The sequence below is a fragment of the Anser cygnoides genome, chromosome 15 (genome assembly GCF_040182565.1).
Source record: "Anser cygnoides isolate HZ-2024a breed goose chromosome 15, Taihu_goose_T2T_genome, whole genome shotgun sequence".
In the NCBI taxonomy this organism is placed as follows: Eukaryota; Metazoa; Chordata; class Aves; order Anseriformes; family Anatidae; genus Anser; species Anser cygnoides.
This window is the reverse complement of record NC_089887.1, coordinates 6,501,643-6,516,208: the sequence shown is the minus strand read 5'-3', so window position 1 is coordinate 6,516,208 and position 14,566 is coordinate 6,501,643. Positions and strand designations below refer to the sequence as shown.

Genomic DNA, 14,566 nt, shown 5'->3' with positions numbered 1-14,566 from the left:
GCAGGGGCTGAATCCAGCAGGATGGGAGCAGTAAATGAGGAGAGACTATTTAATCCAATAGCTCCCAGCACCCCCTGCCTATAATCAATTAGCCTGGGTAAAAAATAAGTTAACTTTTCAGGACCATTCACTCTGTGAGAAAATGACACAGAAGTATACATGATTCACACCCCCATCAGCTTGAAGAGTTTCTACTGTCTCCTTTTTAGCTCATCAACTGTCACGAAGCACCAAAATAGGCATTTCTAGACCCCAAAGGCCCACCAATAATCCATATTTGATAAAACTCTGTCAGAAGGACCACAGAAAGATATGGGTTAATGAATCTTTGTCATTGATTCAAACAGAGGTCAATGTGGCTGGATGTGGCTTCTATGGGGAGGAAGAGACCAAAAAGCTGAGTTGTGTGGGTGTACCCTTGCTACCTTAAAAAACACAACCAGAACAGCAAGTAGTGCTAAAAAAAAGACTGTCTGGATCTACTCCCTTAACCTAGTGAGCCTACAAACCCTGTCTTGGTGGAACTTCATGCCATGTTTGCTGGACCTGGCAACAGCTGGAAACACTCTTTCACTTACTGGCACATCTTGGAAATACTGAGGATCACCCAACAGGTATCACATGTCAAGATAAGTTCATTTCTTTGATAGGCATTTATTATTTTTCAATAAAATTGAAAGAGATTGGTTTCCCATCAGAAGCTCACTTCTTTGTTTGGTGGCTTCTTGAACAGTTTGACCATACATATGACAACACAAAATATATTTCACCTGCTTGCAGTAGCAGTTTGCTATAAACTCAGTCCATCAAGGATTTACAATTCTAGCAGCAGTGGGATATATATGAAATGAGAAGCCCTTTCATCCTTAAACTGCTCTGCAGTCTCATCGAGATGATGGAAGTCATTGTTCCTAAGGCCAGAGGAGTGCAGGAGTTCATTCAGCCAGTTCAGCTGTGCTAGGAGGAGGTGTGCAAATTGGGTCCAAAGACAAGAGAAACAGCAGCCCTTGGTTTTGTGGAACAGTCAAAAAGAAATCCTTAATGACGTTAGCCTTGCTTTTCAGGCTGAAGAGGAGCAGTATTTCCACCAACTACACGATCTCAACTCTGCCTTCCCCGAGGGCACTGCAAGAGGACAGACTGCGATCGCTCACCAGCGTCACTCTCAGATGTCTGTGTTCTTCCCACCCACCAGCAGCCTCGAACCTGAGCATGTCTTTGGCACAGCAGGTGGTATCCTTAATCCCACGGAGGGCCAGCCCGAAGCCAAGATTAGCAGAAGAATTTGTTTTCATTAAAATCCAACCTACCATTACCATCCTATCTGATGGTGAAGGTTTCAAATGCGCATGTCCAGCTATTCTAGCAGTAGTGTTTCTGCAGGGAAAGGGCAGTTCAGCAACCTGCCTCTTCACTTTCTAATGTCTTTCTTTTAATCAACAAGTAGCTAAAGCAGACATAGCAAGGAATGTTAAATGCACCTCCTCCCAGAGAATTTTGCCGGCAAGGTCAATGGAATTGGGATTTCACCGTCATTACACTTCTTTTGACTGCAGAACTGGTCTGATTTTCCTCCCAGACAATTTTTTATTATGGGCCCGTGGAAAAAATAAAATAAAATAAACATAAAGAGACATACAAATAAACACTAATATGTGCAGGAAAAATACAAACCTTAGCACCATGCACTCCCCTCATTATTAGACAAAGGTTGGGAAGGGTTCACAAGTGTAAAATGCTCATGTGAATTATGAGACTACTGCTCAGTTTTCTTTCAAGTCGTGGGCTGGAAACAGATGGTGGCTGTAGCATTTATGACGGCACAACATGTTACTGCAAGCCTAGCCATCTCTCTCTCTCTCTCCTCAAAAATGCAGCTGCAAGGAAAGTTGTGGAAAATCAGATTAATAGTCTCTTCCACCACACAGTTTTCCAGCCCTTCATCCCTGGCCAGCACATGGACAGAGCCATCTTGTATCCCAGCAAGAACGCTCTCCTAATGCCTCTCCTGAATGGTTACCACTGACTGGCTCATTTGATGGCTAGTTAAAATGAGGGGTTTGTTAGCATCTTAAAAAAGCCTCCAGAAAGCAGGTCCTTAAGGTCATAGCAGATGCCATGTGACCCCAAGCACTCCATAAGGGAAACACTCAAAAAGAAGCAATCAGACTGTCTTTCAGCTGTTTATTATTTATACATTCAGTTCAGGCCAAGCAGGTTGATCTATAGGGAAACAGGAAGACAAATACAAACATTTGCAAAAGCCTTTTCATGACTTAGGAGCTTAAACCTCACTTTCAAGCATGAGTAGAAATTTTTACAAGGGCAAATGCTTCTTGGTTTTCAATAAGACGGCCTTCCAGCAGCCATAAGTTTAGAGGTATCTTAGTGCCTAAAGATAGAAAGAGCAGCTAACCTAATATTTAAATATTTAGCCTGTAATTAAGAAAAAAAAAATGCTCAAGCTTCACTGCCTGGATGTTTCAGTCCTGATGCAAATGCCCTGCTGCCTGAAGTATGTTCGAACCTCCAGCAAAGCTGCCCTTGCAATGTGAGTGCAGTACGAGTGAAATATCTCCTGTGGGGGGATATTCCCCACACCAGCTGGTGTTACCTTGGGGACAGCACATCTGCACTTGAAACCATGAGATGAGCCAGGGCACAACCCCTCAGCTCTCTAGTCACCACCGAGGGGCTTGTTTACACCAGGGAATAATTTAAATCATGTGACACTATGCTGTTTGTCATCCACAGGATCTCCATGAAATGCTTCTGTGTCACAATACCTCTGAGGCCTAGAGGAGCAGCAACTCACTAGCAGAAAATCCAGTAACTTGGGATTTGGGCCCTTGTCCAGAAACAGATTTTTAGGATTATTTCTTCAATCAAGTTAGTTAAGAATCAGGCAAATATTAATTTTCCAGGCAAGTGTCACTGGTAAACCTGAGTATCCATGCTGCTTCCCTGACTTTCCTGGCCTCGCTAGCTGATGGAGAACATCAGCACCAACTTCACCACGTTCATCCTTACACATTCAAATGTGATCCTGCTGTTCTCCCTACAGCTGCAGATATGCAATGCAGTATTCTGCCTTCTGGGGTGTAGAACAAGACGACTGAAACCAAGACAGAAATCTACCATTTCCTTTACCACTTTTCAGCAGCACATCCAGGAAGTTGCTACAGAAATTCAACAGTGTACACATTTGAAACTTTAGAAAGCCTGTTCCCAGAGGTAGAATCTTTCCAGCCACAGTGTGTCTATCATGCTTTTAAAAGATCCAAGACCTTTCTTCTAAGGTACAAAAGGTGTGTTTTTTTTTTGAAACTCCATCCTGCAAAATTCATTAGTATCCTATGCAACAATGTATTTCCTGTAACTAATGAGCTATAAAGTCTATTAGAAGTTTCCACTTCTGGTTTTATCTTTTCCTGATCTAGTCTGCAAATTCTTTTGAAGTCACTTAAAGTGTTCTTCATGTATGCTTGTTTTAGGAAATACCAGATCGCTATTGGCAAACTTCTCCTTAATTAAGCTAGATAAAGGAATCAAGATGATATGATCTGCTTAATTTCCCACCTTTTTAAGGTACTATTTTTAAGTTTGTTTGTTTGTTTGTTTTTTTTCACTTGCCTTAGAAAAGAAACATGCTGAAGAAAATACGGAAGGGAGAGACCTCAGAGGCCCAGAGAGGGCAGCCATTGCTACAGGCTTTCTACTGTAGCAGAGTTGCTGACAGAAAGCTACTGAAAAGTTAAAGCTTTCCTTCAGTGCTATGGTATAGTTTCCTGAAAGGTTGCAGATCATTTCTGAAACTAGCATCACTCGGAGCAATGCACAAAAGGAAAACATCATGTTTACACTGATACCACAGCAGGCTATTCAGGCCCTCAGTTCAGCAAGCCAACTCAGATCATGCCTAACTTGAAGCATGAGTAACTTCAAAGAAACATATCACATGCTTCAAGTTCAGCTTTCCACTGAGTACCTTGCTGAATCACAACTTAGGGGAATGCAGGGAGCTAATGGGAAACACTTGCACTTGCTAACCCTAGCTGCTAGGTCCCCAAACCCCCATTAGACATGCAGACAGGGCCTAACTGTTTTGGTTTGGCCAGCAGGCTCTTCACAACAAATGGATACAAGCTGCTAGGCAAACCATTCTGAAGTGCACATAAGAGAAACAGACATCCCTGAACAAATTGTGACAACATGATTTAAAAGCAGCATTTGTGGCCATCAGTAAAATGCACAAGCTAAGCATTAACCTGCAGGACTTATACGTGGCTTGTTGAAGAAACCATTCTAACTGTGATAAATTGCTTCTGTCACTTTTTTTTGTGGAAACCCATTGCAGTCAAGGGAGAATTCAGATCCTGAAGACATATTTTAGTAGCTTCCTTGCTCCGATGAGACCTTTGAGCAGCTCAATTTGCTATGGGTGAGTTTGGACCAAGAAGAGTCTTCCCTCCCAAGTGCGTGAGCACAGAGCCCTCAGTTTCCATGGGAATCTTGCTGCTAAGTAGATACCACCTCTCCTCAACCACGTCTTGCAGTATGAGACCCTCCCCTGCATGAGGGACATGTCAGCATCAGGGAAACATGGGTCCTCTAGGCAAGGGGAGAAGGGGGAAACTGCAGAGCTTGGTGGCAGCCAGGGAGGATGCATCTTCAGGCAGGACCTTTCGAGCACGAGGAGGCATATATTGGCTTCCTTGAAGTGCTGCAGCATCTCTCCCTCCTTCTCTGGCTCCACACAGCAGGCACAGCTGGGCATCAGGCTCCAGCAGGGCAGGGCTCAGAGCAGAAAATCTGGCCTCTTATAACTTCCCTGGTCTTCAGCTTAAACCAGCATCACCTTTCTACAGAAAAGAGAGGAAAAACCAAAGTGCGAAGGAAAAGGTGAAGTATGGCTGGAGCAAGGAAGCCCCATCTGAAATGTCAGGCTGTTCCAGCAGTGAACTGAGCATGCAACAGGTACTTGAAATGTCACTGCTGGAAAACACTTTCAGCAAACAGCAGAAAGCAAATCTGAGGTTTGAGCGCCACAGCCTAGGGAAGGAAGGTAACACTCACAGCAACATCCTTGGGTCAAAATTGGCTGCTCTGCAGAACAGAGACAGAGGGATTTTGAAGCTAGCTGAGGTTTACTGAAATAAGAATAAGGATCAGATGCCCAAATCCCTTAGAATGCTGAAAAAAAAGTCACAGCCAGGAACTCCAGCAATTCTGGAGCGCTCTTGATACTTCAGTGCAGTCTACAAGTTTGAGTTCACCCCCAAAGGGATCTGAGGCCGCTCAGCACTTCACCCACAGGCCCCCTCTGAACAGAGTCTTCTTTCTTGTGGTCAAACAGGGGATATCTTGAATTTATGTCTTGCTTCTCCCCTCGTGAGCAAACAAAACAATTTCTATGAGTAATTCTACCCACTAATTGCCAAGGAAAAGTCTGGTAATGAATGCTTTGCATTTTTGACAGGTCAGAGGCTTCCCTAAACAAAGTTGCTGTTTTATGTTTTCTAACAGCACATGTTCACATCCGGGGACCTTCGCAAATTCCACGGTGGATGAGTCTCTGTGGGAAATTGCTTTTCCAGATTTTCTTGTTTTAACTGCTCCAGGAAATGATTCTATTTTTACAACACTAAACAGCAAAATATGAAACCATTATCTGCTTCATGTCAAGAGTTTCGGGTCAATTCTCAGGTAACTGTCATCTCCAGTGAAGTCAATAGGGTTGTATCTATTTCTGTAAGTTAGTGATCTGGCCAGTTATGTAATTGGTTGATCAGTTACTAGAACATAGAGCTAGCTACCATTGGCCTAAGGAGTGTCCCATTTTCATACGTCTCAAAGTCCATCCAAGCCCTGATGTATCGATAAGTGAAGTATTCAAGTATTATGGTCTATAAAGATGATTATTAACTGCTGAAAGATTTAAGCACAAACATTTTCCATCAACAGCTACTTTGTCACTGAATAATCTTTACATGTAGTAGATTTTCTGGATTCTTTTTTCAGCTGCCAAATAAGCCAGGGTGGGATTTTCAACTGTCTAAAATGCTTTTCTTCTACTAATTTCCAGTTCTTCTCAAGAATCAAGATTTTTTTAAATCCCCATGGATCATCTGCACTTCTGGGTGCTTCTATTCTGCGCGTGCCAGGTCTTAACAGCTACTCTCAGTTTCAAAGATGGACAGTAAAACCAGTTGCCTTCATTACAGAAGGTCAAAGTTAGTTTACAGAGGCCAAAACAGACCTGATCTTGGAAGGATGACTGTGCAACTTCCAGGTTGGGAACTACGTATTCTTGACTTTACACCTAACTGAAAAGCTCACCAAACATCCCTCAAGAAACTAGCATACAGAAAACAAACTTAGAGACAATATCCAAGGAAAACAGTACCTAACCTATGACTCGTTCTTTGATTTACAACTGTGATTGTGAGCCCCACCTTACAGTCATATGCCATGATAATAGGTAGCAGTTCAATGAGAACCAGCCATAACTTTTTATGTGTTGTGGTGATTCTGAGCTAATTCAGCACATAATTTGGCCTGATGCAGCAAATAATTAGAATGACTAATGGGACAGATAACATTCCACAACTGAAAAATGAATGATCAATCTTCTGATCTTGTGCATTTTCATCTTTTTTTTTTAAACTAAAATGTGCCACATTTCACATGAATTTTTATCTTCTTCCCATCTCAAATTTGTCTGTTATGGATATGAATGTGAGTTTTCAAATTATGTTCTCTGAGGTACCTGAACAGATCATCTTAAAGGGGATCACTGGCATTAGTAATGGCAGTCCTGAATCCACCCATGCCAGGAAAAGAGTTTTTCAGAAAAGAAAAAATATGGCAAAACGGCAACCTCCATAGAAGCAAAGGAGAAGGGAATTCTCCCAGCTGTTCTTTAGTCGTATATACTAGTCTTGTTACTTCATCTTTGGGGTTATTTACAACATACTTCAACACTCTAAGGACAAGCAGTCCCCCATCCCACAAGTGGAACCCTGTGTCAGAAAAGCACACCCTGCTCAAAAACAGTAATAAACATCATCTCTGCTCCATTTGCCCAAAGTGAGTGGGATGTTTGTCCAAAGTTACAAGCATGTTTAGGCACTAGTTTGAAGAAGGGCAAATGTGCTTTTCCGTGTTAGGGCCTGGGAAAAGAATTCAGGATTGGGCCCATGATAAAAACAGCTCCCTTAGGAAACGTTACCCACACCATAAAAGGAATGAATAACAATGATGTGAGAAGTACAATGAAAAATTGTCTACTGAATTTTCACAAATTCCCATAAAATATGAGTCTTCATTTGTTCTATGTGCGTAATTTTTACTACGAAGTCATGAAAGGTTGACTCCTTAGAAATGCAGGAAATGACCAGCTCATGACAGCATAACAGGCCGCACAAGTGCATGGGCTGAAAGCAGGATTTTCATCCATCACTACATTCTTTGATATGGCAGTGGTTTTTGATCACGTATCCAATGCACGATAATTAGGCAAAATGACTTACCCTCAATCTTTTCAGTATTTAGCTCTAAGGGTGCAAGGATTCATTCCTGGAAAGGGAAGATGGTCGTGTGATTTAGGGCACTGGATGAGCACTCAGATCTGAGTCTTATCCCTGGTTCTGCCATAGCCTTGCTGTGTGACCTTGCACAGTCATTTCTCCATGCCTCGGTCTCGCCTAAAATGGGATAACAATAGTTCTTTATTTCAGAGGGGGTATGAGTACAAACCTGTTCAAGGCTGTGCTGCAGTGAGACACTACAGCAAAGAGCAGCACAGAAAAGCTCAAACATGAATAATACCGTCTATTAAAATGTGGGAAAACACAAGGTAATTATTTAAATAAAATAAAAAATACAAAATATAGGCTCAATTTTGGGGAATAAAACACTGATGGGCTTCTCTCTTTTACCTGAAATTAAAGAACACTTAAGTGGGATCCTCAAGGGTTTAAAAAATCTTTATCTAGAGATCTGCTAGTCTAGAAGCTGTGGAGTTAGAAACACCAAGAAAACGACTTCCTTGAATACAATTATTTACCTCTGCTTTGTTTCTGTTTTAAAGCAACCAAGATTTCCAGCCCAAGAGAGAGTAAGTGAAATATTCAGGATAAGATTTTCAAAGCCATGGAAGGGGCTTACAAATACGATTTCCTTCCATTTACTGTAAAATATGAGCATGCAAATCCGAGGGAGCTTTGAAACTTCATCTTTGCTTTTGGGTACACTTTCAAATTAAATTACGAAGGGAACATGGATTTTAATTGAACTGTCAGATGTCTGGAAAAGCTTGAACACCACTATTCCAGAGTTACACTGCTACTGGATTTGGACAGAGCTTCGGCAGTGAGCCTTCAGTAACAAATATTTTTCCAAATGCAAAGATGAATCTTCTCCTCTCCACAAAAGCTTGTCTATATAAGAGCATTTGTTTTTCACGTGAGGGATCAGTTATGGGCCTGTTGGCCTGGGAGACAGGATCTCAGGGCACATGCCTAGATAAAGCAATTGATTTAGAGATAAACAGATCAAAGACTGTTCTCTCAGGCAGGAGGAGAGTGAAGAGATATATGATGAGAAAGAACCTAGGAAGGGAAAATCCTTCTTGTGAGAGAAAAAGAGAGAGATGGGAAAGTCAGGCAGAAAATAGCTGGAAAACAGCCCACAGAACGGGAATATGGACCCAAGGAAGACAGCCAAGAGAACCTGGAATACTGAAGCCCACTGGATGGAGGAGATGTGTGAGATGCTGTTCCAAGCAGAGTAAAAAGCCTAAGCTCAAAGACACAGAAGAACCAGAGCTGCCTGGGAACCTCCAGGGCTGGAGAGGAGCAACTGCCTGCAGTCACCACACGCTAACAAAGCAGATGCCAAGCAGGATGGAGAACAGAAGAAAAGGAAAGAAAACTGGCACGTATTCCTTGATTTCACTCAATAAAAGCAACTGAAGGGCAGCTCTGGAAAGATGAAGCACAGTATTAAACGTAATGACTTGACTAGAGAATCAACACTCATGCACCATATTATAACATGGAGATTGTTTTCAGGCACTGTCTTCCAAATATGCTTTTCAATCAGAAAAGACCACAAAATCAGACCAACAACTTCTGAACCTTTGAACAGAGGAAGTGACTGTAGAATGTAAATGGAATAACATTTTGCCAAAACACTTTGCCCCCAGATCTCTACTTAGTTTGTGCAAGGACAAAAATGACAAGATATTTAAGGATTGCATGGAAACGTGACTTTCAACAACTACCATTTTAAACTCATTCCTTAAGTGCCCCACTAGCCACCCACCCCATGAATAACAGAGCTGTTCAACACATATCTAGCAGCTCCAACTGCTCACACCCTTCCCCCTAACACTCCGCATGTTGCACTCTAAAGTCCAGATGGAGTCCAGCTCCAATAGACAGTGGAAGAAGATATGACACCGCATTCACAAATGCACAGAGAACTGTTTAATTTACAGCCACAATGGTGAAACAAACCATTTCAGAGCTTGGACATTCAAAGTTAAGTCTGACACTCATTCTTATATTCACTTATTGTGCTTAAGTATTAGAGAACACAGGATTACATTAACAGTACACAACAATCTGAGATCCCTGCAGGACCAAGTAGTGAAAGGGATGAGCAAGAATGAGGGACCAGCCCCTCAAGTGGTGTAAGCTGGTACAGCTCCATTGCAGGCAACAGAGCAATGGTGATTTACACCAGCTGAGGATATGGGCCTTGAAATGTCCAACTTAACTTTGAATTGATGTCTCCTGTGTCACAACCTTTAATGTTACTGTTCCTTCTGGTTGTATTTGCCATCTCAAAGAAGGCCTGCTAACACCATAGCCTGTAATGTTCAAAAGGCTGGTGGGTAGTATCTCAGCCGGACAACAGTAAATGATACTTATGTCATGACATTACTCCTCATATTTTAAAACCATGGACTGGATCCTCATCTGATGTAAATTAGCTTAGGGGAGGCTGAAGTCAAAAAACTTTTGCCAATTTATACTAGCTGAGAATATAGCCCTGAGATTTTTGTGTTTTCTGCTGCATGCCATATAAACACTGTGCTTGAGCGCAAAGACTCATGTGCGTTTCATTCCTCGTAACAAAATTAACTCAACACTACAAGTCTCAAACAAACGACTACTGGAGAAGACTCCATTCAGTCTTCATTCCCTCTTGGTTTGCTGAATTTGGCATAACAAATTTATTTGCTGGCACCAGGAAAATGCATGCCTTGGCTTGCTCTTTTCCAATACTTTAACAGAGGGCCAGACTCACTGGTGGTGTAAATCAGCAGAGCTCCATTATACTCAACAGAGTTACTCCAGGGGATCTGGCCCACTTGAATGCAACCTCTTATGCCAGTGCAACCAAAGGACTCTCAAAAAGTTGTTTTGCAAATTATTCCACTTAAGTGACTTTGACATCCTTTTATATCTGCACAGTGTCTGAGTGGGTCACATAATGCTTTTCATCTACATGATTTTAATGGATAAATGATTTTTTTTCATTAGATATCTTTTAGACAAAAACGGAACGGAGCAACATTATTGGCATCCCACTGAAACATAAATATATAAATTACATTTTATACACTTTTTTAAACGCAGACACATACATTCATGTGCATAACATTGTGAACAGTACACTTAGTGGAAAACAAGCACAGACAATCTTAGTTAAATGTATTTCCAGTTTTGGTGCTCAACAAATACACTGGGAAAATGATCACAAAATAGAACGGTGACTAACTCTATCTCTGCATTAGCATCTGAAGCCAATAATGCCTGTTAGCTAACATTGCTTTGTTTGGTTGAAATTGGACATAGCTACTGGAATGGGAGGGGGGGAGGGAGGAGGGGAGGATGTTTGAACTATATTTAAAGAAATGGAAAGGTTAAAAATCTCTCTCTCTGTTGTTTTAAGGTTCTGCAGTTCATTCACATTTGAAGATATTTTTTGAGTGGAAACACTGTCTTAAGATAACATTTTGTCGTTCCAAACTAAGAGGAGAAAACTCTTTCATCTCTTTGTAGATGTTTCACAAAGAAAAGAAACCAGTAGTTCATTTTACATATCCAATGAGATAATCCAAATAAAACAAAGGGTACATAATCCAAACTACTGGGGTGGGGCAGTGATTTTGGCCAAGTGAGTAGCCATGTCATATCTGGCACAAACCTGAATTTCCAAAGCAGTAAAGAAGGATTTAGCCATGTGGCTCCCACTGAAATCCATGGGGAGCTGAACATTTAATCCTTTGGCACTTTGAAAATACAGGACCTTGTGCCAGAGTATTTTATCTGCCCTGCTATAGTTAAAATAGATTTTGATGTTATTTGGGCTATTCTACTACAAAAATATGACCACAAAATGCTTTTTTTTTCTTTTTTCTTTTTTTTTTTTTGGTTCAAGAAAACATAGCAGGCTTTCTCAGGTATATAAAACTGTTAATTTTTAGATAAAAATACAAACTTCACCTTTACAAAAACACATATTTCTGTTGAATACACATAAAGCATAACATTTTACCAAAAATAAAGAATTTTAGGTTTTGTTCAAATATTTGCAGCAAGGTAGTTCCCATGCCACCATGACATTGTACAATGCAGATACAAGAATTTGTACATTTCACACAGCTCCAACATGTGAAATAAAAGTATCTGTATACTGATAAGAATGACAATTGCTAACACAATATCACTAGTAGGCAACTGGCATAAATCTTAAAGGAAAAAAAAAAGGATTTCTGCATGGATATCCTATGATTTGTTTACGCACGTCTCTTTTTTTTTCTCTTTTTTTTCTTTTTTTTGTAATGCTTTAAATTACGGGGGAGGTTGGGGAACATAAACCAAGAAACGTCTAGAAAATTATGCATAGGTATACCATTTTTATTTTAATACATCTCATTAGTTTGCATCCCACTAGGAGAAATACCATAATGTTTTGTGTTCTGCTTATTGTTATACCAGTCTTTTATATGTGTTATTGGCAAATGTAGTCCGAGAGATAATAAAAAGCTAGGCAAAGAGTAAAAAGAAAACTTAATAATCACTTTATGGTGTAAAAAAAAAAAAAATCCACTTAAGGCTCCCCAGAAGGTTTTTTTTGTATAGACTTTTAAAACACCACCAAGCAAGGACGTATTGTTCTATAGTGTTTGCGTGGCATTTGATCATTTCATACATTCCTGCTTTTTTGTGCCTGAAGTCCATCAGCATCCATCCATCTTCATCAAGAACGCAGGCACATTTCTTGACGTAAAGCACCGTTGACTGCTCTGACAGAAGTCCACTATTCACTTAGATTTTTGTCATGTTTTTGGGTACTTTGGGTATCCTCCATTCATTCAACTGTCTTTTTTCTTTTCTGTTTTTCTTTCTTTTTTTTCTTTTTTGGACAGGGAAGCTTCCTATTGTTTCACAGAGTGCTACAATACTTGCTTTGATGTCACATTAAACAAATGTACATTGTCTCTTTGTTCTCATTAAGTGTTCTTTTGAGCCAGTTTTTCACATAGGAGAACAAATAAAGTATACAGTCAATAAGCACCATACATAGTAGGTTCAGGAATGTAACAAACCATGTACATCCATGTCCCAGAGAGAAGTTTTTTTTCTAGCTTATTTTCACCTTACATCTGCAGGAGAGAAAAAAGATACAATAACTCTATGATTAGAATCAAAGGTCCTATCCTCTAAGTAGATGACAAAAAAAACTGTTCTGCATGAAGAGTCACTAACCTGGGACAAGAAGTTCTAAATGCTGTTTTGATTGAGTTTACATGCTCACTTTTAAAGTTGAATTTTAGAAAATCTTTGCTTCTATCATACTACTCCCAATAAATACCTGTTAATCTGAAACAGGATATGAAGTTTAGCATTTTTTAGAAAAGATACATCAGTATAAATGAAAATTGCCATTGGGAGTTTATGTGCAAAAATAGGTGCTTGAAATTAAATTCACTGTCATAAAGGCGTTAGGCACATCCACTGCAAAATTCAAATAATTCCCACTCCAAATACTAGAATCAATTGCAAGTACTGCAGTTTACATAATTTCAAGTCATTAAGCAATGAAAACTCTGTACTTAATTTGGAATGTGTATTGCCATCATCATACATTGCTAATATGTTGGCCAAAGGAATTCAGTCATTTTTGCATTGAGAGGGTGTTAGTTTTTCACTACACTGAAAAACTGATGAATTTTGATAAGTGACTGGCATCATCCTACTGAGACTGAACAGACCAAAAAAAAAGATCTTAATTTTCTGGTGTAAGTAGCACAGGGCCCTGCAACACAAAAATGGAATTTCTAAGCATCTTCCTTCTCAGGTAGGCAGATCAACAGACCACCTCGGGTGCATGTACAATCAATCCCAGTTCATGCCAAAACAAGGGTTTGATGGTCATGCATGTAATAATATTTACCATGTACATATGCTCAATGTTTTACAGGCAATGACTTAGAATACAACAATTTGTAACCTGGCAATTCATTCATGCATTATTATGTGATGCTTTGACCTCAGAAATCAGTAATAATGAAACAAAAGCAGAGGCAATGGAACTTGAAATTTCAGAAGCTGAAGTATTAGCACCCTCCAAAAAATAATAAATAAATAAAAAAAGAAGAAAAAAATAGGCAAGAAGAGGAAGTAGCTCAAGAATGTAAGATGCTGATGGTGATGTGGAGCTTAAAAGAAAAATACCAGCAGGTAGAATTATCAAAGCCAATCAAATCTAATCTCTTTGCAGCCTTGAGGTAGCAAGTGTCAAGATTTTGAACAGTGATTAAGTTGAAGTGATGATATTTGATTAAGTTTTCCAGTACTTGTGCTATTAGGGTGTTCAGCATATAGGTCCTACCTGAATATCAAATAGTTCCAGTAGGTTTTATGTTGGTTTTAACTTTTTTCGTTTCCGTTTTTTACCTGATTCCCTAGGCCTTCCTGTTAACATAAGGGCAGGGCTGGTAAAAAGCCCTAAGGTAATGCATTTCGTTGAACACTGAAGTAATAAATACTCAAACCGTTTACATTTCAAAGAAATCTCATTATACTTTGCATTAAAGTAATAACTTTATAACGTCTGATTTGACATTCCGTTTACAAAGTAATTATACAAAAGTAAAGAAATAATAAACGAAGTTGGCATTGCATACGTCATTTCCAAGATCCATCTATAATTACTGTTACCATGCTGTATTCAACATTTGCTTTCAGCTCTGTAGTTAAGCTATTTTCAGCTCACCATCCACTTGCTGGTACAAGTTTTGTTCCTATCGGTAATTAAATCCTAGAAAACTTTATTCTTCCATTCCAATTCTACCCCATTTTTTCACACACAATTGATCTAGCAGAACTGTTTTTTCCAAATACAAGACAGAAAAAATATCAAGCCATACACACAACAAGAATAACCATTTTTAATGTGTTTTTGTCTACTCATAACTCAACCTAGTTTGAGCTAAAACATTCAGCTTGGATTATAAATTATGTCCAATAAAAATCACAGCAGAGAC

The 14,566-nt window shown here is 39.8% G+C and overlaps 1 protein-coding gene across 7 annotated transcripts in view; it reads right to left on the bottom strand.

The window, feature by feature from the left end:
- Positions 1–645: 645 nt before the first annotated feature.
- Positions 646–14,566, bottom strand: part of PDGFA (platelet derived growth factor subunit A) — a 34,640-nt gene continuing 20,719 nt past the window's right edge. The window contains exons 6-8 of one of the 7 annotated variants that reach the window (XR_010825013.1): positions 7,533–7,706; positions 1,675–1,877; positions 646–1,125 (exon numbers count right to left, since the gene is read on the bottom strand). Coding sequence is in view for 4 of the 7 variants with exons in the window: in XM_048062318.2 (XP_047918275.1) it covers positions 7,573–7,706 (134 nt within the window). In the remaining 3 variants the exon portion in view is untranslated. Of the gene's footprint in view, positions 1,878–2,170; positions 4,863–7,532; positions 7,707–9,476; positions 12,683–12,785; positions 12,900–13,911; positions 13,995–14,566 lie in introns of those variants that run through there. The other 6 variants (XR_007162710.2, XM_048062318.2, XM_048062323.2 and 3 more) reach the window with 6 other exon arrangements.